Source organism: Molothrus aeneus, chromosome 9 (genome assembly GCF_037042795.1).
Source record: "Molothrus aeneus isolate 106 chromosome 9, BPBGC_Maene_1.0, whole genome shotgun sequence".
NCBI classification, from domain to species: Eukaryota; Metazoa; Chordata; class Aves; order Passeriformes; family Icteridae; genus Molothrus; species Molothrus aeneus.
Genome location: NC_089654.1, coordinates 15777263 through 15804190, shown reverse-complemented (window position 1 = coordinate 15804190; position 26928 = coordinate 15777263). Strand labels below are relative to the sequence as shown.

The 26928-nt window shown below is 37.4% G+C and overlaps 1 protein-coding gene across 2 annotated transcripts; it reads left to right on the top strand.

Annotated features, from left to right (window-relative positions):
* The first annotated feature begins 5071 nt into the window (after window positions 1–5071).
* KYAT3 (kynurenine aminotransferase 3) lies at window positions 5072–26856 on the top strand. Of its 2 annotated transcripts, none has more exons than XM_066555599.1 (14): window positions 5072–5162; window positions 9384–9475; window positions 12587–12645; window positions 13855–13999; window positions 14886–15035; window positions 16243–16329; window positions 17665–17787; window positions 17879–17999; window positions 21895–21971; window positions 22780–22869; window positions 23445–23631; window positions 24648–24721; window positions 25155–25241; window positions 26563–26856. In XM_066555599.1, the coding sequence occupies exons 1-14, from the start codon at window positions 5072–5074 to the stop codon at window positions 26623–26625; spliced, it is 1446 nt and encodes a 481-aa protein (XP_066411696.1). In that variant the 3' UTR covers window positions 26626–26856. The 2 variants fall into 2 exon arrangements, with proteins under 2 accessions (XP_066411696.1, XP_066411697.1); XM_066555600.1 differs by lacking the exon at window positions 5072–5162 and adding an exon at window positions 7538–7556.
* The last annotated feature ends 72 nt before the right edge of the window (window positions 26857–26928 follow it).

Sequence of the window (26928 nt, the reverse complement as noted above, 5' to 3'; positions counted from 1 at the left end):
GCCTCAGACATGCAGCCCTGATTTCAACTGGGACAGCCCAAGAAGGTCACTCCCTTCAAGTTTTCTATTGTTGCTGATTATAGTCCCCAGCTAATTTTTCATCAGAAGTTGCTGCTGCCTCAGATCTGCAGCCTGATTTCAGTGTGATGTCGCTCCCCACTTTGGGGTTATCCAAACTAAGTGGATCAGTTAAACACTTTTATGTACAAGGTTTCACTTTGCATCATTTTGAAACACTCAGTTTGGGATCAACCAGCATAGGCTCTTTCCCATTTAACTTGCCCTTATAAAAACCCAGAATCTCCTCCTCACCTTGCAGTCTCAGATCCTCAGGGAAGCTGTCATATCAGAAGACCAAAGACAAATTATTTGTCTTTCAGCACACATTTAATCTGGATCATCTCCTCGTTCCCTTCAGTCTTCTTTCTGAATGTGTATTTTGAGGTTGTTCAGTGATTTATCTGGAAAAATTATCCCAAATATCCCTCCAGAGAGTGTACACATCAGTTCTCTACTATTTGAAGCCCATGCCAGAAAAAAAGTCTAACTTGAGGAACCCATAAGAAAAAAATGTCTCTGCTACATCTCAACAGAAACTTGCTTTAAGTTTTCTAGAGAGCATGGGAAAAATAAGACAAGAAGGTCTGTTACACCAAAGTATCTTCACCTCAATTCAAATACAAGGAAGGTACCTCTGGAATTTGTCAGAAAGTACTTCCATTGTCCATACCTTCTTTCATTTTTATTAATGTCATTATTCTACAGGGGGGAAAAGCTAATTTTGTCCACAAACCCTTAAAATATAAAAGTATTTAATTTTATATTGAAGTCAAATGTACATAGGCACAATATATGATCAGTATTGGCGGTATGAAAAATATCCAAATAATAAATTAATTGTTTGTGGATACTGCTAAGAAATGCTAGATCTTTCCAACACCTGCTTCACTCTGCAGTTGCATTCCATTTTCTTTCTCATACTTTCATTAAAAATGTATGAGGTCATTTAAAATTGGACTCCTCTCAGCACCTTCTAAGATTAGATCTTTAGAGGCAATAAAGCAAGTATAATCTGAATTCCAGGATCACATTAATTGCCATTATGCCTTTTTTAAAACAATGCCAAGCTTATATAGTAACTACTATCTGATAAGCAAATTGTAACAGTGCAGCCTACCAGGAAAGAAAAGAAAAACTCATATTTTAATGAGAATCAAAATAAATGCTTACAGCACAACCTGTTATGGGGAGTTCCTTGGCATATATTTGGAATGTTTAATCACAAAACAATGTAGTCAGATATGTGTCATACAGCTCACCCCAAATGACTGAAAAAACCTATGCATTTGTTTAATATTCCATACTCTGAGTAATATGGGAAATTCTCACTGAAGTATTTCCAGCTTCCTAGAATTCCCTTATGCAATCCAGTGTTAGTCACACAGTGTGGGAGCAGAGTCACATCCTCTTCTCCAATCCAGATGCTAGCAGGACTCAGCCTTTAGGAATAAAGCTGGGCTTGAGAGATATGTGGGCTGTACTTCTTCATCTGTATTATCCTGCATTCTTTCCAAGATGGCACACTAATTCCTCATCTCCTCAAATAAGGATTTGCAAAAGACAAGATTCACGTTCTTTCTGGAGCAGGGTTTGCAGCCACAACATGGCAGACTGTGAAGTGGCAGCAGGACCATGGGCTGGGGGTAAGGATGGTCCCTCCCACCCAAGAGACTCCAAATTATCCACGGCTGAGAGGAGGGTGGGTGTCCTGCCTCACCCACTGCACAGGCATGGGTACAGGACACTGAGCTGCTGCAGACACCAGCCTGCCTTTCTGTGCTTTTGCTTGAAAAGCATAGCTGTGCAATTCTGAGGGAGCAAAGCAATAGAGGAAGACACTAAGAAGAGGAATTGTGAGCAAAGAGATTCTCTCATCTGCTGTCCAGTTGATTTTGTAATGAGAAAAATAGGCTTTTGTCCATTTCTTGTTAGTAAACAAGTGTGTGACAAAGCCTTGTATGTACCATCAGTAATTAAATGCTTTTTCTTGTTGATGAAAAAAATCTTTAGGGCCTTAAATTCATATGAAAAAGAAATTACCACATATACCTGCTTTTTGGAACTACCACATATAAGGTTTTATTTTTATGACTTGTGTAAAACCACTTTGGAGAGTGTTGGCTATATGCCAAGGGAAAGCTGATTTAAATTTTATGTGTTTCATTTCTATTTTGATTTGACAAGATACAGATTTATTAGAGTCCTATCTACTGCAGCTAAGGCAGAAAACTGACAAAACACAGCTGAAGTCAGCTGATTTTTTATGGACTGTTAATAGTGTGCTTGGGCACCCAAATTCTGCCAAGTAATTTTGTCCTCTTCAATTGAACTGCCTCACTAATCAGTTTTGAAGTGTAGAAACTCCTGACCTCCTTTCCTCTTAAAAAAAAAAAAATGGAGCTTGATTATATAAAAAGAAATTAGACTAAATATGCACTAATTCTTACTTCCAATGAGAATATCTTAAGCTGCCATGGTAGACTTCTTTCAAAAATTGAGGAGGCATTATTAAGCAGTTACAAAATGAGTGAGATGCTTCCAAACTGAACCTCAGTACAAGATACTTGGGGTCCTTAAAAAAGGTCAGGAAAGTTAAATTTGGGTGATGGCAAAGTTACTTTTAAAATATAGAAATAGATACTGTTTTTATGTATGAAAGATAAATCTAAAAAAGCAAATGCCTCACCACACCTAAATTTATTACTTTAGCTGAGCCCTGGGTTTCAGGACTGATTTAATTTTATGAAAACTGTTAAATGCTGTACTCATCAGACGATGTATTTAATCATTAGGGTCAGTGCTCCTGTTTTCCCTACTGTGCCAGAACTGGTAAAATTCTCTTAAGTTAGTGATCTTTGAAGATGAAATTTTGGACCCTCACACTGCTCAAAGTGTAGGAAGGCTGCACTGCTTACTCAGTTTCTCTAACACTGATGAGACAGGCATCCTTTGAAAAATTGCTGCTGCACATGGGTAGCAACAACAATTTTCATAGTTGTCCACAGCTACAGCAGACTTTGATTGTTGCAGAAGTTGGACCTCTTATATGGTTTTCATATTACTTCCATTGAAATCTAAACCAAAACTGTTGCACCAGAGGCTACAGAATTGTAACTAAATGAACAGACACTGCTGTCTTTGCCACGTTAGTTAAACTGCAGTGGATCACATTAACTCATTAACTCACATGCTGAAAAGATTCTGTTACACCTACAAGAGTCACAGTCTTGCAAGAGAGGAAATGTCGGTGCCAGTTGGAGCAGACAAGACTCAAAGGCTCCTGTACTCCAGCAGACTATCTCTGCTGATCTGGTAAACACTGGGCAGCACGGGGGGTAAGAACTCAAACAGTGCTTGTTTCATCATCTGAGCATGAATCAGGAGACTTTTACCAACATCCCTTCAGCTGTCTGTGTCATGGGCCTAGAGTAGACAGGATGATGCACAGGCCTGGAGAGAATCACAGTTCATGGATTACCCCTTGACATCTGCTTTGTACACAAATCTCTGAAAAATACATGCATCAATGGAACTAAAGGCCAATGGTAGGCTTAAGTTTCTTTTTTCCCTTTTTGAAGCTCCTCATGACATAGCAGAGGTTGGGATCTGCTGCCCTCCAGTGCATGCTTGCAGATGTCCTCTTTAGAGACCACGAGAATTCTCAAGAAGCATTACAAAAAAAAAAAAAAAAAAAGTGTTAAATTTTTTGTGTGTCTTATTTAGGACCTAAAATAATTGCTAGGACTTGTTTCTTAATTTTGCTGTATTGTTCTGGCCTTGTCAGAGTATTTCTACATCCAAGTAGAGTGTTCTAGTTTGTTCTGTGAAATTGGTTCTCTTCAATCAGCTCTTACTCTTTCACTTTCTATGAATATACACAATGATTATATTCATAACACAATACATACAGTAATGATATGGAAATAGTGTATATATCCCATTTTATATCTGCATTCTGCCTGTAATTGTTATCTTTGTAATACTTACTGACACATCAGAGAACTTTCTAGTATCCACGTTAAAAGGAAACAATAAAGACTTGGTATAAAAAGCATTTTATCACTGGCTTGTCCAGTTCTTTCAAAAATATTTATCTGTATTATTGAACATTTTTGAACAAGAAATGTATGTGACACTATGTCATGCCAGGCCCTTGTAAAATCTGATTCATGGGTTCTTTCAGCTCTGCAGAATCACAATGGGACTTAGCATAAAAAATTGCTTGAAGTTATACGGCCTTTCTCTTAAACAGTGATGTGCAATGATGTAAATGATCAGTACAATGGTGTTGATATTAAGGGTTTTATAACCAGTTTTATAAACATTTATAAGAGCAGGAAAAGTAGGCTGTAAAGACATTGCAAATATATATATTTCTAACTTAGTAATCAAATTTGGTGACAATGAGAGGTTGATTAAAGGGAACTTTTTAATTTACAAGTTGGGTAAGTCTCTGTCCTGATTGTGAAGGGAAACCTTAAAAATGCAGATTCTGTGAGTTTATTGAATACCTTAATATATCTGGAAAATCTCATTCTCCTTATAAGTGGTTAACTTAGGCATGAGATAATTTCTTACGATTTTGACACTTTATTCCTTCCAGAAAGGCCAAAGCCCGAGAAAGGTAACCAGTTAGCCCAGTTTTCCCAAGAAAGCGCCAAGTTTTATGATGTTTGGGAGATGCCACGGACATGTGTGTGTGCAGCTCCATAACGTACCGGGGAGAGACTTTTCTAAGCCTTGGTGCTGCTCCGCCCTGCGCGCAGTCCTCTCGCCCTCGGCAGCTCCCCACACGCACAGCGGGACGGGCGGGACGGGCGGACTCGGCCCCGGACTGGAGGAACGGGAGGCATGGGCGCTCTCCGGCCCTCGGACTGGAGGAACGGGAGGCATGGGCGCTCTCCGGCCCTCGGACTGGAGGAACGGGAGGCATGGGCGCTCTCCGGCCCTCGGACTGGAGGAACGGGAGGGATGGGCGCTCTCCGGCCCTCGGACTGGAGGAACGGGAGGGATGGGCGCTCTCCGCCCCTCAGGGCGGCGGGACGGGCGGCCCCGCCCCATCGGCAGGGATCGCGGCGGGCGGCGGAGGCGGTGTCGGGGTGGTGAGTGTGGCGGCGCCGGCCGGGGCGGAGGCGCTGCTCTCGGGGCCTCTCTCTGCCGAGCGCCTGCGGGGGAGGCGGCTCCAGCCCGAGCTCGGGGTGGCCGCGTTTGTTGTCCCGCAGAGCGGCCGGGCCGGGCCCGGGGAACCCCGGCTCTGACCAAGGGGCCTGTGGGTGAGGGCGGGCGGCGTCGGTGCCCGGCAGGCTCCGGCCTCCCCAGCCCCGTGCTGCAGGGTGCGAACACGTGTGGGTGGGAGCGTAAGCGCAGCACGGAGTGGCTGCATAGTAGAGCTGCTCTACGAGCGGAAAAAAAAAAGTAAGAAAAAACCCCACAATCTCATCCCGCTCCTTAATCCGTATTGTAAAATTTGTTTCCCTGCGCACAATTTGCTCCATTCCTTGTAGACTATGGAAGAAGAAATGACAAAATTTGACTGCTATGATAAATCTTTCTCATAGAGAAGGTTTTAAGTTCAGTGTCTTAGCCCAACTTCCCTGAGCACAGGGATCTGGCAACAGTTCCTTTGGCTCAATAAGCCATTTATTGCATATAGATGGTAGGAAAAAAAGTCCTGGAGAGCCCTCCACTGGTAAGATGGCACCTTTTCTTTCTCCAAGGCTTTCATCCTCTAGACAATAAGAAGAAACAGTCCTTCAAAGTCTTGACAGCATTTAGCTGAGGTATAACATTTTCCAGATTTGTGTATCCAAAAAATATTAAGCCCAGGACAAATATAACAGGAATTATATTTACATTATGACATTACCGTGGTGGCAGACAGGCTTTCAGTGTTTATAGTAATGTTTGTCACTGAGGCTGCACAGTAAAATGAAACTATTTGTTACCTGAAAAAATGCAGCACCTTAAGGGGTCTGACCAAGTGTTGTTCAAGCTCTGTGACATGGTTTTTTTTAGAGATGGAATAACTGAAGCTCATAAATGAAGGAACAGCAGCATTTGGCCTTTTGTTTCAAAGGAGAAAAATGAATTAATTACAAAATTGTAACTTTTTAAAAATGCCCCAGAGGTTCAGCTCGCCAATGTCAGGGTACTGTATGACCAGGAGGCTGGGCAGCTGTGCAGGGAGCAGAAGAACTTACAACTCAGAAATTGTATCTATGCTGGAACAGTTACAAAGCACAGCATGAACTAAATGATTGTTAGTACACAGATGTATTCATCTATTTCCCATGACCAAGTCCAATTATATCTTCCAGTCTAGTTTAAGTACCAAACCTGAGTTTCAACCCAATTAGCAACAAGAATGTTGCTACCAGTCCCACTAAAAAACATTTATGGCACTGACCTTTCTGGTAGCCTTGCTTGCTTCTCACTCCCCTAAAAATATAGAAAGCTGTAGGAGTAGTAATTTGTTATCCCTTTTCCTCTAACATGTTAATTTTCCTGTTTTCTCTATGGATATGCAAGCCTGAATTCCAGGAGGACTGACTACATGAATACTTCAGAGCACTGAAAATTAGAATAGGAATAAAAGAATTCCTAATTTAATTTCTGGGTTTAGTAGACATGACTCTTGGCCAAAATGCTGATGTTTGACTCCAAGATTTAAAAAATAAACATTAATAAGACTAAGAAAGAAATTAATATTACCTTTTAATTCCCCCACAAAGATCAGTGCATTTTCTGTGTTTGAAGAACCTTACAAATTTTGAAGAGGGTTGAAATGGGGCTTGCAGTACTTCTCTAGCTGCCTGGTGTATAACTTCCCTCATCTGGAAGAAACTTTGTATCCCAATGATAAAAACTCAGCTTAGGACAATAAAAACCATCTCATTGATGTGCCTTACACATACTTACATATATGGGGTAATAATTGAGAGTGCATTCATCGTAAAAGTAACAGGAAATAATTCTCCTGAGCCTGTGGTATGTCTTAACATGTCATATAAAATTATACTGGGAATGTGTGTGTTTGGAAAAAAAGAGTAGGAGTAGGCCTTGCTTTTTTTTTTTTTTTTTAGATCAATGTGTGGGAGAGTATCTGGTTATATTAAGGAGGCCTTTCCCTTTAAATACTTGAAGTCTAAGTGGAGATCCTCAGAAATAAAAGAAGTCATAAAAGTACTTTATAGGAGGCTTTTTCATTTAATGCCCAGTAATCTTGTCTCTTGAGTCTGAACAAATGCTGTTCAGTTTTCAGTGGAAAAGTGTCACAAAGATAGAAACAGTGGGAGAAGTGTTACATGCCAGTGCCTGTTCTTACTGAGGCTGTTCAGCCAAGTCGTTTCCATTATGTTCCTCATAAAGTTTTCACAGTTTGTACATTTCTGTGGTTTTAAAGGTGGATATAATTTTTTCTTCAGATATTTTAGGCACTTGCAGAGATTGACCACACCACAGTTACACAGGTCTGCTGCTGCTCATCAGCGTGGTGGGTTTGCCTCGTGTCAAACACTGGTTCTGTTTTTTGGTGTACCATGGCACTAATGCTGGAAATATTTACAACTGTCAGTAATTTTTCTTACTTGCAAGTTAGTTCTGCATGTAAGGCTTGCATGGTTTTTGTTTAATTTTTCTATTTCTCAATACAAAATGAATCAGGCAAAGATATGCATGTTTGTCTCACTGCACTAACTAACTACTGCAAGTGTTCACAGTGGGCTGAAGAGTTGTGCTGCCTTTGGTCTGACCCTAGCACCAATGTCATGGTTATGTTTTAAGATAGCATCAGTATGTTATACAAGTAGTTTTTGTAACCTTAGACAAGGAGAGCAATAGAGACCTTAATAATATTTTTGATTTTGCATAGTTATTCTCAAAGATAACCTTGAATATGCTAAGTGGTATTATTAGAAATCTCTTAAAATGAATTTTGGTTCTTTTTAAGCGTATGTATTTCTTCTATGTCTTTAAGAGTATCTGCTGACTAGTGTCAAAGATTTTCTTGCTGTTTACTTTTGTTAGTTCTCAGACTAGTAGAGTTTCTTCTTGTAAATGAACATAAATTGTTTACTTGCAGATTCCTAAATGCAGTGGGATCATGGGGCTATTTTGAAGGTCTAATTGAGTTAGCCACAACTCAGTAGTGTGTGAGAAAGACCCTAATTTCAGAAGTAAGACTGAGTTTGTAGCACAGGAGTAAGAGAAAGGCAAAATCAGCATACTTTTAAAACTTATGCATTGAGGCATCTTTGACTGGCCTTTCCTATTAGTTAATAAGTGCAAAGGACATTTTCTTGTTGGACTAAAAGCATTCTTCTTAATGAAAACATCATATTTCACTGTGCTATGGATTTACCATTTCCTTTCTGTTCACGAGGCTCACATGGTATTGTTTTAAGAGGCAATGGCATTCCTGTGTTTCTAATGCAAATAGTATAGTTTTTTCTTTTTCTGTTCTCTTCCCCTTCTCAGGTAGCAAAGTCAGGGGGGAACCAGAAGTTCTATATCCTTTAATGCGCAAATGATGGAAAACAAAGTTAATAATTATAGTGCTGTGGCTACTGTGTTTCTGACATTAGATTTGTGGGTTACATGTGTCTAGCACATTTCAGTCATTGTGGCAATGCAATCTAACATATATGTTTTAAAGTATCTTCTGCAAATAGTTGCACGAAGTACCAGATCTTACTTATACAGGACACATTTTCTCTAGTCTGTGAATGATTTTACTCTACACAAAGTGTCTTTTCTAGCTCTTTTCAGCCATGGGAGATATTTAATGTTTGCCAAGTCACTGTGACAAAACTTATTGTAGTTACATAAAGTTCCTAGGCCTCCCTCTCCAGTGTGACTGGTCATCTTAATTATCCTGATTTCAGCATACCTGATTTGAAACACTTGGAAATGGAGACAAGTTTTAAAGATGTGTAACTTTTAAAAAATTGGGCTCTTTTTCTGTTGTATATTAGCAATCTTAATAGCAATTTTTATTACACAAACACATTTTCACAGGAATTCTAACAGAGACTTTGAAGCTTGAATTGCATTTAGTCTTAGCTATTATTCAAAAAAAAAAGATCAATGTTGTCAAATAAAGGAAACCTTCCTTTGAGATGACATTCAGAAACATTTTTCAGCCCTGTCAATTAGAGAGTTTCATCCTCTATGCTTACAACTGTGACAAGGTAATCATTTAGTAGCACTTAATTGAAACAAAATCACTGGGGGGAAGAGGAGAGTATCTTAAAATTGTTTAGTGTTGTGTAGGAACTCCTTCCTAGAATCTGTAAGGTTTTTCAGGTCACTTATTTATTATGCAGGCATGTTTCTTGCTTCACGAAACTTCTGTTGCCGTGGCATTAAGCTAAGAACAGATTTCCTTTCCAGATCCATCAAACATTCAACCTCTGCAGTAAGTATTCCTTCAGTTCCATAGAGAAAACTGTTTCATATTTCATGCAGTGTTTTAGAGATGCATTGATTTTGCAATGTTGTGAATATATATGCTTTAGCTGTGGTTTATTTCTTGTTATAGATAAAAAACATTTACTATCAAGAACAAAATAAGGTATTTGAACCAGTCAAATATTAACCAGACTAGCGTAACAGAATTTGGTGATTATTGCTTTGTGTACTTTAAAGTCACATCTAGCACATATCACACCAGAAAGATTCCTTAGCTTATACAGAGAAGCCTGAGATACAGGAGACAGGTTCAATCTCAGCTTTATCAGAGGCTTTTTGTAGGTCAATTTATTTATTTTATCTCACTTTTCCTTTAATGATATGACAATAATGTTGCTTCTTGATGCTGCAACAACAAGGGGTCTATAAGTACCTTAAACTTAATTTTATATAGAATCTTTTCGGTTTCTTAGCTTAACTGCTTATGAGATTCTGTAACTTCATTTTAAGTTTTCCAGTTATGTTCAGAGAAAACAGCTTTGCAACATGGCAGGCAGCTGGAGGTGACACTCTGCATTCCATAGAGAACACTGGAATGTAAATGGTGTTCCCAGTTCATCTAGTCAACAAATTGGGTCAACTAAGACACATGACAGATCCTTCAAAACAGATGCTTGAGTCATTATACTGGGAAGTTGCAAGATATTTTGCCCATATGAGAAGTGCAAGCCACTTTGTAGGTCAGCTTTTGCCTGAGTCAGTTTTTCATATGCTATATCTATTTATATTCTGTTTAATTGAGTTGGATATTCATCAAATGTCCTCAAATTTAGTACTGGTTAGTTTTTTTTTTTTTTAATTTTTAATTTTCTTAAGATGTTGGCTTAAGTTGTAGCTCTTTACAGCATATTCTACAATTTATTTATGTACCATGTCAGAGTGTCTGCTTCCAACATCATTAAACTTACTGACATTCAATTTCTTTACAAGTTTCTCTGAATTAAGAAAAAGATAAATACAAGCAGCACCTGGATTTCTATCAGGTGTTAGAGGGTGTAGGGAAAGTAGGAGGTCAGTTAGAGCTTGATGAAGACATGGGTCTCCTGCTTAACACCCATTTTTGACTCCTGGAAATCCTACCCCTGCACCTAGAAGTGGATTGGAGATTATCAGGTGATGGCTGAAAAAAAAAAAAGATTCTTAAGATTTGTCATGACCTTCTGGAAAAAGAATGCCAGTAAAGGTTTCTTTTTAAAATCTCACTTAATTAGCTGGCTTGCCCAAAGTAGTGAGGTTGACCTGAACACCACTGTAATCTGAATCTGTGAAAACCTGAAAACTAATGCAAGTCCTGCTATTCTCTTTTAAAACTAGTTCCAAGATATAAGAAACAAAGAAATATAAAGTCTTGAATTGTTAAATATATTTAAACTTGTATAGTAGGGAACAGTAAGGTGAAGGCTTATTTTATTGTCAATACATTTTTAGCCAGGGAAGGTTATTCAATGCAATTATAAAAGTCCTGCAGTTGATAAGCCTTTAGCTTTTAGCAAATTGAAACAATTTAAAGAGAGGCAGTGCATGGAACAAATTTACTCATGCAGCATACAGAATTGTCATTGTTAATTAGCAAGATTTGAGCTGGGTCTTATTCCCTCCTCTACAAGAAGTAGCCTAGCATGTAAAAAAGACGTGTGTGTGTCTTAGTGTAAGTATTACCTGTCTTGTTTGTATTTTTGAAGTACACCCAAACATTGATCATATTTACCAAAACATACACTGTAAAATCAGATTAGTTTTCTAAACTATATGAGTGTTTTTAAATAAATCCAATACCGATGACCTAGTCAGGACTCTCCCTTAACTCTCTCTTGTTCTGTGTTAAGGAATCTGACTTGACCTGTCTAGTGATCTTAAAGGTTTTCTTCCTAAGGACAACTAAAAGGTGTTCTGTGTTTGATTCCTCTTGAGTTTGTATCACACAATGAGGTCAGAATCAGATCTGTTGAGAAGACAAAAGAGCACAGAAGATTCTGTTTAATTTTATAGCTTCCCATTCTTCATATCAGAACACACGAGATGGCTTCATTACTGTAAGCAGGATGAGTGCCAGCATTGCCCTGCTGCATCCTGTGTCTACTTGGAGTCATTTCTATGGATGCAAAGTTGAAACTTGAGTCTAATGGTAATGCAGACATTTTCATCTCAGAGTATGCTGGCTAGAATATGGTTTTTGAATCTTTCTGGTAATAACAATAGCTGGCAGTAGTAAAAGTAGCTAAAAATCTGTAGCTTGACTCAAAGAAACAGGAGTGTCTAGAGTATTGAGGAGCTAGGTAATTTTTTCTCTGGTATCAAGCTAGTTTGCAAAGATAGATATGAACTTGCATCTTATAGAAATAAATTCGGGTTTATTTTTCCTAACTTTCTTTCCAGTTTTATCTTAAAAATACCACAACTATCAGTAGGTTTTTCTCTACCTCCATATAGAGTAGTTATTACAAACCTATTTTATGGAAATTTTCCAATACCTTAATTTAAGGTCTGAAGATGTAAAAAACCCATATTCTGATGTGGTTTTGCTGTGCTCTAAGGTAGATACTTTAAAGCTTAAAAAATCTGAACAAAACCAGGAAATGTCTTTGCTATTTTCTTCTTACCCATCAATTTTACAAATAAAATTACATTGCAAATGCATACTTTCCAAACTGGATTGAGCAGGAATTGGACTAGAAATAGCATAGTCTTTAAGCTGTTAGCATATCATAGAAAAGAAAAAGAAAGTATGTACACTAATTATTTCCTTTTAAGGTCATCTTTTAAAGCTATTGAGCTAAATTTTGCCCCTCCTCCATCCTTGCTGATGAAAGTTTAGTGGATTTAGATAATGATGAATGAGAATTTAGGAGATTTTTGTGTATTTTCTTGTTAGTCTGAATTCAAGTTATTATGCAAGCTTTAGTGAAAGAACATGTCTGTAATTCTGTGTAGCTACCGAATTCAGCTGGCAATGGTGTATTTGAGAAAGCATGAGGGAGGGTTTTCATGCTGAATCCAACAATATCATACTTTGTCTTCCTTAACAAAACCCTTCTGTCTGTATGTTTTGATCTTGCAGACAATGCCCTTCAGACACAAAAATACAAGACGGATTGAAGGCCTTGATAGCAATGTGTGGTAAGTAAGAGGAAAATATCTGCAAATTTCAGAAAATGTCCTTGGCTGATGTATTTTCTTTCCAAAAAGATAATAATTACTAATAAAAAGATACATGGCAGTTACTATCTCTGCTGGAATATATTTCGGCACCTGTTTAGTAGCAATGAATTAAATTCAATTAAAGGTGTGATTAATTTTTATTTTTGAACTTTAAATATTAGGCTTGGGCTTCTCTTCATCTGTAAAACCATGTAAGACAAATATAACTCATGGGCATGGTAGTATAGCTGATTTTCAAATTTAAATGTTAATTCTGTTGAATAATGTGTTTCAATTACACCTGATTTGTGTTTACCAAACAAGTCAGATTTTTATTAAAGCCATTATACTTGTTTTATAATAAGCCATTATACTTGTTTTATAATTTGGCTCATTATTTTTAATACATCTTTTTCTAGGTATTAAATTGGTCTTAAAGCAATATTGCCCTCACTGATAAATATGGAATTTTCTTAGTTGGTGAAAAGACTATTTTGGGCTTACCTTAGTTGTGTGTATGTGTTGCATTACTTGTGTATACATATACACAAGGTGTCAGCCTCAAGCTAATTTTTAGCAATTTGTATTCATTTTTCACAGGACTGTGATGCTGTGTGGGAGGGTTATGATGGGGAGAGGGTTGTTTCGTTTTGTTTTTTTAAATCTTGTTAACATTTCAGTAGGGAGGAAAGAGTAAAATGTAAAGCTGATCTGTGAAGGGAGGAAGGAAAAATCGTTCAAGGATCCTCAGGTTATTAGAAACAGTTAATAGGCAAACCTGAAACAGTCTGTTGCCTAAAATTACTTTAAAAAATTATAGCACTCTGAGGTGACTGGGTAGTTTAAATGACACCTTCAATTGACTGATTTTAATCTTTAGGACATTTAATGTGCCTGGTATTCAATTTCTGCATATATCCAGAGAAACTGTGCGTTTGTGTATCTGCACATCTGAGCACACTTCTACCAGAAATGTTATTCTATAGATGCAGAACATCAATCTTTCCTTGGGTGCCCTCTGACTCCTGTGATCACATTATTTCAGCCCTCAGCTCTCCATTCTACTTAAACCTGTTCCCATTGCTGGAAATTTGGCAAACTGAAATATTTTTGTTTTGCCTTCTAGTGCTAATGAATAAAAAGATAATTTTATCTGGTATGTTAACTTTAAGATGTTTTTCCCTCCAGGGTTGAATTTACAAAAGTGGCAGCAGATCCCTCAATTGTTAATCTTGGTCAAGGCCTTCCTGATATATCCCCTCCCATCTATGTTAAAGAAGAGCTGGCAAAGGTAGCAGCAGTTGACAGACTGAACCAGTACACCCGGGGCTTCGTAAGTATTGTGGAACTCCAGGACCCAAATTCAGTGGAAAATGTGCCACAGGGAAAAAAGTTGACTTTAAATTAGTATAATCTATAGATCATAGTCTTATGTCCCAAATTAAGTTCATCTAGTAGCTTTGTCTGTTACTAATGAACTTCCTCTGTGTAGGCTTCTTCGAGGCAGAACCCTTCAGCAAGAGCAGAATGGTAGAGCAGGTCTGGGAGGCCTCTGAGGAGCTGATTCAGTTTAAAGAGTGTAGGTTATTTACCTCTGACTTTAGTCAGTGGGAACATGAATCAGACAGTACAATGGGAGGATTAGAAAGAAATACTTGGTATCGCTGCCATGTCCCTGGAGGGGACACAAATGGTGAATGGTACTCTGAGATTTGGGATGTGACTATATGAATCAATATTTTGATTACAAGTGCTATTTATCAGCAATATATAAATACAATGAAAAGATTTTCCTTGCACCAAATACTTTTAGTTGAAAGATAAGCGAGGAAACAGAAGGAGCTGAAAGAAACTCAAGAGGAGGTGAGGGTGAATTGGTGTCAGAGTATTCCCTTCTCTCCTTCTGTCTCTTGTCCTAGCTAGGCTATAGGCTATCTGGACCTACTCTGAGATGTGATAATATCAAAGAAATTAAAAAGCACCAGATAGAAAATAAATTTCCGAGTAGATACAAATAAATTGAAAACAAGCTTTTCTTTCCTAGTGTCCAAAAACTTTAAACCCTGTTACCTGTTAGCAGCCATTAACACTGAGGGCTAGTGTTGTATTTTTCTATTTCAAAATGTAATAGTTTGATACACGTAGAAAAGAGCCCAAACTCAGACTTTATACATTGTCAGGCACGCTCCAATCAGTTGCTTTCTTTTTGTTTTGAACAGGGACATCCATCACTGGTGAAAGCCTTGTCTCAAGTGTATGAGAAAGTTTGTGGAAGAAAGATTGATCCTCTCACAGATATCCTGGTGACTGTGGGAGCTTATGGATCTCTCTTTAGTACAATACAGGCACTAATTGAAGAGGGAGATGAAGTAAGTTTTTACTGGAAATATTCACATATACTTGCAGACATGAGAATCTTTATCTTTTTCTTATTTGTCTACTTCTAAATATAAGTTAATGCTGGGGCTTCTTTCTGTCCCTATTGGTTTGATTTTTAAGTTGTACATCTGACTTATGGTTTCAGAAGCTGTGATTATGGGACTATACTTTGGATGTCTTACTATCACTCATCAATTAACAAACACCTTTTTTCACTCTTAGGGCATCTGTGGTAGTTTATTTATCACTGTTACTGTTAGGTGACACAATACACACTGATTTCTTATTTGAGAAAACATGTGGATGTTGTCTGCAACAGAGGGCACAAAGAATTGTTGGTGTTTGGGTAACCATTATGTATCAGGTTCTGTTTTGGGCCACTGCATGGTGGGAGCATAGGGTGCAGAAAAGCTTAGTTAGTTAGTTAGTTACCACACTAGCTGTGATGGCTCAGCTCTTCACTATTACTGATGTCTGCCTTTTTGTCAATGAAATAAAAAGTCATTTTAGAGGAATATTTGTATCCATAGTGGATAAAACCTTTTTGTGTTGTTGTGTATTTTGCTTTCAGTGTTTCATTCATTTCACTTGTATATTGTATTCTCATCTTGTTTTTCTGTTGCTCTGATAGTCACTTCTCTTTTGTTTGGAATAGTTCTATAAGCCTTTGCTTTTGGTGGGGTTTTTTTTGGTTGTTTTGTTTTCTTATTGTCTAGCCTCTGTGCAGTTTTTCTTGAGTTTTCCCTCTTTCTTTACCTGAGAATTATTGATAAAATTTGAAGACTTAACTGTTCTTTTGAGATTTCTAGATACTTGGAAATCCTGGAATTTCATGGGCATAATTAAAGCAGCTCTGCTGTGATTCAGTAATTTACTATTGCTATTTCTCATCTTTGCTTTGTACCTTCAAATCTGTGTGTAGGTCTCAAACATTCTTCTTATTAGAACTCAATAGCTGTAATGTGGAACTAGAAAAACAGCCTCTGGGTGTTGTCAAAAATGAGTGGTGCTTTTCATACTTAGCCTGAGGGCATTATTGTATTGTACTCTAAAAGGAGGAATATTCTGCAATGTTATAACATTAAACCTGGACTGCCAGAAACATTATCAACCTATGGCACCAAGGTAAATGTAGAAATAGGATGGTATCATGCACAGTAAACTCTTTGTTTCTGATACTGATGATTGTCATTTCAGGTAATAATAATAGAGCCATTTTATGACTGTTACGAGCCAATGGTAAAGATGGCGGGTGCAAAGCCTGTTTTTATCCCACTAAGATGTGTGAGTAACTTTTTAAAAATTACTAATTATATAAAGTTTCTCATCCATGTTCAATGCAGTTTGCTGAACACCTATATGATGCTTTTCTATATGGTTTTTCATAATGTCAAATTACATAAAAATGAGATAGATTGCTAGAGTGTAAGTCTGACACAATGATAATCCAAAAGAGAATATTTTATTAGTGTTGGAGAAGGTGTGAGAATGTTTCTTATTTGCTTTAATTTGTGCATTCTGAAAGCTGATTAAAACTGCTTTCTTCAGTTTTCAGTGCAAATTATTGAAGGGGGATCCACATATCAGTGCAATTTCTCTGTCAGTTGGTTTTCAAAAGGTTTGTTTCCTGATCCCTACAGCAATTCCTACAATTAGAGAATACAATTTATTTTCCAAAGTATGCTTGCTAAATAAGGACTGGTCATGTAGTAGATGTATTTGATATACATACAAAATCACTGTTTCCTTTATTGTTAAATAGGCTATAGGTTAATTGTCAAATTGGTACTGCTGGCATTATGCCTACAGCTTGCAAGGATTGTTCTGCATGCCAGTTGTGCCCTGTGCAACTGGCAGCCTTGCTGAGGGGCTCTTTGGGCAGCACTTTTGCAGGAACACCATGAAATCAGAACAACACAGAATGACAAAACTTCCAGGACTGAAGTGGGAGTAGGTGGAAGTCCATCTTTAGGGATGTTTCAAATGACAGGGCACCTCCAAGCATTTTCTGTTTCACACTCTTGTTTTTGGTCTGGCCCTCTCCCAGTCATTGCAGGTGTCACAAGGGTAGTGTGGCCATGCTCTGTGTTCTCTGTACCAACTGGCCCAAACTCCTTAGCCATTTGTAATACCTCAGGGATACTTGTATTGTGCAGTATATAAACTCCAGAGACTCAGTAGTGCAGATTTTTAGCTCTTTGGCCATTTTCATTAGTTTAAGGAGAAGGAAAAGACCTTGAATCCCCAGTGGTCTTTTCAGTCAAGCAAGCACACACTTGCTCTACTGTCTGGCAAATCTGTAAACTCTCCTGCCATGTGACCGCATTACACACTGTGATAATCAGCATGCGTGCAACAAGATCCTGGAAACTTATTCCTGCAGGGGCTTTAAGACAGACAGTGGCCAAAGGAGGACAGCCACTGTCACAATAGTTTACCTGTTCCTAGAACAACCTTCTCTTAGGTGAGCAAGACAGATTGAATAGGTTGTCACATATCGTTATGAAAGTGTTTGAGAGTGAAAAGTTGAGCAGGTCTCTTTAGGCTGCAACATGTATTAAAGTCACATATAAATTTATTGTGGTTTTTTTTTGGTTTTTTTTTTGTTTTTTTTTTTAGAAAAAGGATGGAAACTCTGCATCTAGTGCTGATTGGGTCTTAGATCCTGCTGAACTTGCAAATAAATTTAATTCCAAAACAAAAGCAATTATTCTGAATACTCCACACAACCCAATAGGCAAGGTAAGAGTCATCCTTTAACACTACTTTAATTTCAAAGAATGCCTTAAATACTGTGATTAATGTATTTTCCTTTACTTTTCCTGTATCCCAGGTTTTTACCCTGGAAGAGCTCCAAGTAATAGCTGATCTCTGTATTAAACATGACACCCTGTGCATCAGTGATGAAGTGTATGAATGGCTGGTGTATAAAGGGAATAAACACATTAAAATAGGTACTGATTTTTTGTGGCATCTTAGAAGTAGTAGTGGAATGATGCTGTGAACTTGCCTCCCAAGGATAATGCTTGCTGGAAGAAGCTCATATTTCAAGCTTTGAAATTTTTCAATGTTTAGGCTCTAAGGAGGAGATCCCCTCTCTTTTCTAAAAATTGTTTTAAAGAATAATTTCCAAATAGAATTTCCAAAGCTCTTAAGTGACTTTGCAGCAGATATCCATAGAAACCAGTGTGACTGATGCTTGTAAGTCAGTTATGATCATATGAATTTGCCATCCTTATTCAGTTACTCTGTTGGCCATGACAAGTATAGTTGCTGTTACTGTATGTATATTAGACAGTGCTTTGCTGAAGAACTAATAGAAGGAACGGGAATTAGAACTTCCTTCTCAAAGCTTTGTAGAGATAATAATGAGGGAAATGGACAATGAGAAACACAATTATTTTTGCTCCACTAATTATAAAAAACTAAAAAATAGTATAAAGGTCATTGTGGAGATAGTGCATGAGCACTGTCCCTCCCAAGGATGGAGACAGGATTAAATACTAGACATTGAATTCAGTGAAGTAAGTCCTGCAAGTGCAGTATGAAAGCCTGTTAAATCTTCAGGTAGTGTTCTTACAGGGGTAAAGAAAAATTGCAAGAACAAACCAGAAAAACAAATAATGATGCCAGGTTCTTGATCCTCTTGTTTTACCTGATCCAAGTTTCACTGAAGTTAGTGGAATCACTCCCACTGCCTTAGAACAGTTTAACCTAAGGTTACTGAACTCCTTTTCCAGTTCTATAATGCTACAGCTATGTATTTCTGTGAAAATTTCTAATCTGGTGGCCTTGGGTTGGCTCTGCTGATGTATTTGAAAAGTCCAAAACTTCCTTCTCATATGTACAGATACTTTGTTTCTGATTGTAGCATCTTGCATGAGCTACCTGTTCTGATGTACTTATTGTATTGAAGGCACATTTCAGTCGTGTGCAATAGAGGCATATAGTTAAGATTAAACAATGATATCAAGACACTTACGTATAAATTAGACATGGAAAGACTTACCTTTTTCCCTAGCTCTGCCACTGGTTGAATAACTTTGCTTCTAGGCTTCAATTCCATATTTGTAGAGTGACAACAAAATCCATTGGTGGGGGATACATCATTGTGAAAATTGAATCTTATGAGTAATAGAAAGAAAATGATATCTAAATGACCTTGCAGTAGTTGTTAGCTCAGCTGCATAGTTGCTGATCATCCATTGATTATATTGGCCATGCATAGGCTGTGAGTCTGTTTTGAGGGTGACCTAATTCCGTGGCTGTTGTGGTTACCTTGATAGAGATACTGTCTCAAAGACCTTCCGACATGGAAGAAGGAGAACATTTTGGGTACATTAATTGTGATAGTAATCTGAGTCACTGCATCTTAACAGGTTACCTAACAGTAACTGATCGTGTGTCCCAGCTGCAAAGTGAAGTCAGTTAGATTAAAGATTTCTGCGTGGGCTTAGCAGGTGTTTCATGGCCTTAGCATTTCATGCAAGGCTGTCTTCAGAATCAAAATCTCTGTGTGGTGTAAGGTAATCCCTTTTCCTTTTCAACAGCAGCAGGTCCAGACACATTGTCAGCTACACTTCATCTTATGGACAGGGGTGAATTCTTAAGATGCAACATCTCCATTGTCATCAGCACATTAATGCTTCAAACCAAAACACTGCACCAACCAAAGGCATTCTGTAATTTAGCTTAAAATGTAAAAGTACTGTATAAAGAAAATGCAAATTAAAGCCCAGAAAGATAGTCAGCTAGGTTTAGGTATGGATTCTCTAACACATCCCATGAGATCATTGACTTTAGTGTTGAAAGTACTCTACAACTTTCAGGGTAACACTGTAAACAATAACATTATTTCAGTGAAAGAAACAGACTCTGCTCTTTTTTTACTTAAGTTTCTCCTATTCCTTATTACTTTAAGTCTACAAAAACAATACAATGAGTGTGTTATTTCTCTATTTATAAACTCTTGTGTTTCCATAATAACCTCTATATATTTTATCCAATGCAGTGACACATTTTTTGTGTGAGATACAAAATGGATATTGCATCAATTTACAGGACCTGATAGTTGTTCCTTCATACAATTTAGCAGGGGTTGCTAGCCACAGCTCATAAAATTAGTAGTCTTTGTGCTGTCACTGAAGCAGTTTTCTGTAGCATATAACACTTCATCATGTTTCCCATCATCTGAGTTCTGTGAAAACATGGACTTCCTCTGCATAATGATTAGGGTTGCGCTGACAGATTTAGAGATTGCACCTCATAACTGAGGATTCTGAGCAAGCCACTCAACAAGCTGAGTACTATCCCAGGTAACAGGCTTATTATATGTTAGTTGCACTTCATTAGTTTTTAAATTGTAGTCAGACTTGGTTATGGTGTCATATGATGTCATATATGGTTGCCACAGGAAAATTTCCCTCTCTGTTTAAAACTTGTTTGGAAAAGCAATGGAGCTGCTTCTTTCTCTGTGCCCTTGTACTGCTGCTATTGTTTTAAAAGCTGTCACATTCTATCTCCAAGGTTGAATTCCTGTGACTATGTGGCAAAACAGGCTTGCTGGAGGCCATTAGCTTTGAAAGGCAATTCTTTTTGCAGTCTGTGAGAGCTGGTTTGGGTGCCTCTAGGAAGTGATCTCTACTGTTGGCCTAGCTTGGTAGAAGATACATCTGTTCAAACTTTTTCTTTTCAAGGTCACAGAGTAGTTGAGTATGGGTAGGCTAATAGAAAAATCAGTTTCTTTCATGCTGTTTGGTTTCTCTTCTTGGTAAGTTTGCTCCAAAAATTGCAATACATGTTTTCAAATAACTGAAAGACTTATGCCATGTCTAATGCTGATAACTGCCACAAAAACTTCCTCGTGAAATTCAGGAGTTTAATTTGGAAAATCTTTGCTCATTGGTCTCGCTAGAGAGGGGATTTAACAACTGACAGATTCACTGGTAGTGGTTCTAGTATGCAAATGAGGTGAAGTCAGATGTTGGTGACTACTGTAATTGCAACCTTGACTGACTTTGTGTCTCAGACTTAGGTGTGTCTGGATTTGTCTGTTTCTCTTGAAATTAATTAAGTTGGAGTCCAAGCAGAGCTTTGCAGAAGCTGTATAGAGAAAAAAAAATTGTAAACTACAGGAAGAGACCTTTGCTCTCTTATCTCCTTGGAAAGGGAACAAAGGATTTTGGTCTCCTATCAAATACAACTGCAAAGACAGAGAGAGGCCTCTGTGAGTCCCTTAATCCTTGCAGACATTTTAGCTAACTGCTATTGTCAGTCAGTCTCAGGCCTGTTCAAATTGTACAATACAGCATAATTTATTTACTCACTCTGCTAGTTTTCTGGTGTTCTGTTGTTTGGTTCTGGGTTAGAAGTCTTAGTTTCTTTTTCTGATGCCAGACAGCCAGACACTGTCTGACACTGGCCATTCTGACACTGAACTGGACAATTCTAGTAAAGAGGGTTGCAGTGCCTGAGTTAATGTTGTGTAAAGTTACCAGGCATCAGAAATAATCCGTCCTGGGGTGAATGGATAGCCTTAGATAATATTTTTCTTATGGATAATTGTGCATTTTTGCTGAGGATAATTAACATGTAGTTTTCAAACTGTACTTCTCATTTTCTGTCTCTTCTTTCTCTTTTCATTAATCCTTACCTTCTTTTCATGCTAAAAAGCACTGGCCCATATATCCTTTTTCATTTGTTACAATTGCTATAATTTCAGAATATTCTTGTTGTTTGCTTAAGATGCTGCAATGAACATACAGCTCTTTGCTAAGGGCAGTGCAGTTCTTCAAATTATATGGAATATGTGAGTGCACCTGTACCAAATTAATTTTATTTTATGTACAGCTACATTGCCAGGTATGTGGGAAAGAACAGTAACTATAGGAAGTGCTGGGAAAACATACAGTGTAACTGGCTGGAAGGTAAGAAGAATCAACATAAATGAGTTAAATTACATAGAATGCATTTATTACTCTAAAAACACCTCTGTTTTTATGACCTGTGTTCTGAAAGTTTCTGGCAAATCTTCATGTCTCCAAAATGTGACAATACCATTCAGTTGGAGCAATTACCTATTTTTAACACCCATATCTTAATTATCTTCTTGTCTCTTAACCGATAAACTCTTGTGAGCATAAATTACTAAAAAAACCACCACATTATGTTTTGTTCAAAATCAGTAAAGATTCTTGGAGAAAATATGGATATTATAATATTTTAACTTCCCAGTTTTCCCATCTTGACTTTTAAATATGTCTCAGAAAGTGAAAAAAATATTTTTAGCAACTATATTTTTCATCACCATGTGTTCATCAGCATGTGTTCAAAGTGAACCACAGCATATATGATGCAGTAGTGAGCTTTTGTTTTATATTCAAACTGGCTTTGACACAGTAGCTTAAGAGATGGATAGGCTCTAAACCAATTAGAAATAACATTTCTAATAAATGTTCAGTTGGACTTCTAACTCTTGTTTTATGAAGAGTTAAAAGTTTACTCAGTATCCTATGAGAGATAGGGATAAGGGAAAATAGAATTGTTGTCTCAAATCTACCATTTTTAAAGGCATCATACACCAAGCTTTGTGTAAACCAGCTTTTTCTTAATAATTTATCAAAACAAATGCTTAAAATAGAAAAAACTCAAGACATTGGCTAATTTTTAGTATTTGTTATCTCTTAGTAACACCACTGCCTGTAAGTATAATATATGCACCCTTTCCTCCCTTAGCTTGGTTGGTCCATTGGTCCTGAGCACCTGATTAAGCATTTGCAAGTTGTTCACCAAAATACACTCTACACTTGCCCAACTCCATTACAGGTAGGTACAGATGGGGCAAAGGAGATTGTTTTCTGGTGTAAGAAAGCTGTTGGCCTCATGTAATAAAACAGTAATCACAACAATGAACTTTTAGTTGTCAAGATACATATTCTAGGGTGTAAGAAGAGGAAACAAATTTGATCAGCTCACCAGACATTTAAAAAACAATCACTCTTGCGGATTCTGTCATCTTGTACCTACAAACTACATGTTGCATAAAACATGACAATCTTAATGGTTTCCTAGTAAATATAAATGAAAGTTCCGTCTACTAGTGTCAAGTATTCTATGGTACATTATTATGAAACAATTAAATTTAACTTCAATTCAGATTGTAAACTTTTGTGTCTAGGACTCCGAATTCAGTGTATGATTAGTGCCTAGCAAAAGATTGGGTGTTTTGGGTGATGCCACAGCACAAAGTAATTAACAGATTACGGATGTATCTTGTGTAATTTGTGTGGTGGTTTGCTTAATGTGGGCCAGGATTGAACAAAATTCTCGATTTCAGCAGGAAGTGGGAGTGTCTGTGAGGGTACTGAGTGTTAATGAGTACTCTTACCCTGTGTTTCCAGGAGGCTTTGGCACAAGCATTTTGGACGGACTATAAGCGCATGGATGACCCTGACTGCTATTTTTACTCCCTGTCTCGAGAGCTGGAGAGCAAGCGTGATCGGATGGCTCAGCTACTGAAAGGGGCTGGACTAAAGCCTGTCATTCCAGATGGAGGATACTTCATGATCGTTGATGTTTCCACGTTAAGTCAGTATAAAGTTTATTAAAGAGTGTGTGGAAAGTAAATCTGGTTAATGAGAAAATTCAGCTTTCATTTTAAACTATATTCTCATCTCATATGCACCCATATGTGTGCATAACATTGTCAGGAGTACTAACTGGGATTGAAATTTTCAGTTTCACCTTAGCTGCTAAGGTAGATTTTATGAGCTTCAGCAAAGCATTTGTGATCCTAACTTGTCCATGTTTTGCAAAGCTATGACAAGTTTTTAGAGAGGATAAAGGAGGTAGGTAAACATTCCTATTTTCAAAACATCTATGATTATGAGAATGAGAGCCAAGCACCTGGATATTATACTGAGTTCATACTATTTGCATTTTCTTTTTTGGTCTTTTTTCTGGTTTGGTTTTTTTTTATTTTTTCTCCTAATCTGAAGTCACACCCTAAAGGCTCTTTGAAGCATTCTGATCTTTAAACACTGAATGCTACCAAAATTTACAAACCTTTTGAAAATTCAGGCTATGGTAGCTTCAGAGAAAGAATTCACACAGGGGAAGGTCTTTTTAGTTCCACATTTTTTCGCTGACTAGTCTAAATAGCATTTTTCATTTAGACAGAAATGTTTAAACACAGAAAGATATCACAGTTTAATCATGTGTCAGGAAGTTTTAGGTACCCCAGTTTCACAGATGAGAAAACTGCTTTTTCAGGGATTATTGCTGTCCATGCAATAAATGCACTCTTCAGTACCCTCCATAGCCCTGATCCCCAATAGTCCAGACTTTAGGACTTCTTTGAGTATTACATGGCTTTCTTCCAAGCTACGTCTGAATTTGCTTTGGATGGAAAACAAGTGCTCAGATCAGAAGGGAAAGGTTCAATCTGTTGGCCTATTTTACTTCTTAGAGTATAATTTAAAAATTATATATTAAAATAAAACATGTATTTTCATTCTCAAGTGTTAACTGTAATAAAATGCTGTTAATGAATGCCTCCCCATTGGAGTCTAGGAAATCTTACAACATATTTGTTTTACATTTAGATGTGGATCTCTCTGATGTAGATGAGAAACTACCTTATGATTATAAATTTGTCAAATGGATGATAGCATCTAAGGTAAGATGTCTTAGTCATACTCTTGTTTTATGAATGCTTTTCTATTGAAAGGAAGAACAGTGAAACTGTAGTTATTAAATAATGTAGTAGAGATGTTCCATTCAAAATATTATTTGGTGTTATTGATAATGATGTGACTAAAATATTGTAAGTATGTTGAAAATGTACACTGTAGGTTTGTGTTACATCCCAGCACTTTTCTTTCAGGAAGCTTAAGTGTTAGTTGTACAAAAGTACCTTTGAAATATTTTGCCTAAGAAAAGTAATTTGAATTTAGTACAAGCCTAGCTAGTGCATACAAAACTGAACCTTGTCTTTCCCTCATGTGTTGGGAGGGAGAGTTCTAGAAACAGAATAGTAAAATCATCATGCTTAAACCAGATTTCTTATACACATTTAAATAAGCAAATGCTATTTCTGTTTTATGTTTCAGAAGCTGTCAGCAATTCCTCTTTCAGCATTCTGTGCTCTTGAGACAAAGAAACACTTTGAAAAATACATACGGTTTTGCTTCATTAAGGTAAGCTTGTGTCCTGAAATCAATGCAGTACAGGAATCTGCAAGAGACTGACTTACATTTTTCCCAGGATCTCTTGTATTGAAAGCTTTTAAGAACATAAAGTTAGTTTGATGTAAAATTCAGCACAAAGTATTCCTTCAATTGTCTTTTTGCTGAAGGACTTTACACCATCAGTGTAGGTGGCATGGCCAGGAAGGGCAACCGGCAGAAAATAACTGGATGGGTAGCCCTTTTAAGCTTATTGTATTGATTTTTAAAAACATTCTTGACCAGTGGTGACAGTGAAAATTATTGAGACAGGTAAGCCATCAATTAATGTGATACCCATAATCCAAAGCAGAGAATAACTGTATAGCAGAGTGTGTGCCCTATGTCCATTCAGTGTCCAACAGCAAAAACAGTGAAGAGGTCACCTTCAAATTTAGCTCACTTGCCTGAAAATACACAGACTTTCACGTGAGCTCCAAATTACAAAAGAAAACATGGGGTTTTTTTGTGAATTAGCTGGCTTTTGCCATTTTGTGAGCACCTTCTTTGCAAATATTCTTTCCCTGTTAAGTTTGTTCTTGAAAGGCTGAAAGGCTTTGGGGACAGGTATGTAAACTTCAATAAGCCCAAAGCCCGGAGATGTTTCCCAATTGTTCTGTAACAGAGTCAGCATAATGGAACATCTGCAAATCCTGAGCTGTTCTGTATAAAGATCAGAGCCTTAGCCTGAAACAGTAATGAAGGGGAGTTTCTCCTTGTGTTACTTACTTCTTCTGATGAAGTGTAAAGTCTATGGTATAAACTGAGCCAGTAACAGGCAAGATGAAGTTACTGGTTGTACCTGTGGCTGACAAACAGCACTAATGGTTTCAAGTTAGACTGCCTTAATGACTCACCAGGCTGGAGCCAAGCTACACAGTTTGGAGGGATTATGTTTAAGTAGTTTACAGCATAACCTGGTTGCAAGGAGTTTGAAAAATCCCAACTGTACTCACAGGGATTAGGAAAGTGTGCTAGCATGTCTCCAAACCAGAGCTGCTAGGTTACATCACTGCATTAATGCCATGAATTTATGTAAGTATTGTTTTCATTAAATGAATGCTGAGATGGTATCTTTTAAATATATCTAATAAATGTTTTCAAGGAATCAGCACTGAATTCTTTGTATTGTCCAGATTTGTACCTAACAACTGTCAATGGAAAACTGGCTGAAAAAAAATTTACAGGATGCAGCTGAAGCAACCAAATACTGATTTGAGATGATATAATCATGACTGACTCTTTCAGAAACAACTCAGTACTTGCAGTAATAGTGTTGTTTCTTTTTTTACAGAAAGACAGCACACTAGATGCAGCTGAAGTGATCCTGAAGAACTGGAATAAACAGACAGACTGATTTTTCTTATTAACTCTTCCATATAGTGTAACTATCTAATAGTAGGGTTTTTTTAAATTGGAAATTTAAGAAAAAATTACTTAATACACTACAGAATTGATATGACATTGTAAATAACTTTTTACTGATGCCTGCTGAGGAGTTAAAACAAGGATTTACTGAAATATGTGTAATGCAACTCAGAGGTTATTTTCAGTCTTTTAAAAATAAATTGCTTTTCTCTTAAAGAAACCCCAATGTACTTCTCTGCAAACTTGTGGCAGTTTTGCTCACGCTTATCTTCTATGGGAATTCCCGAAACTG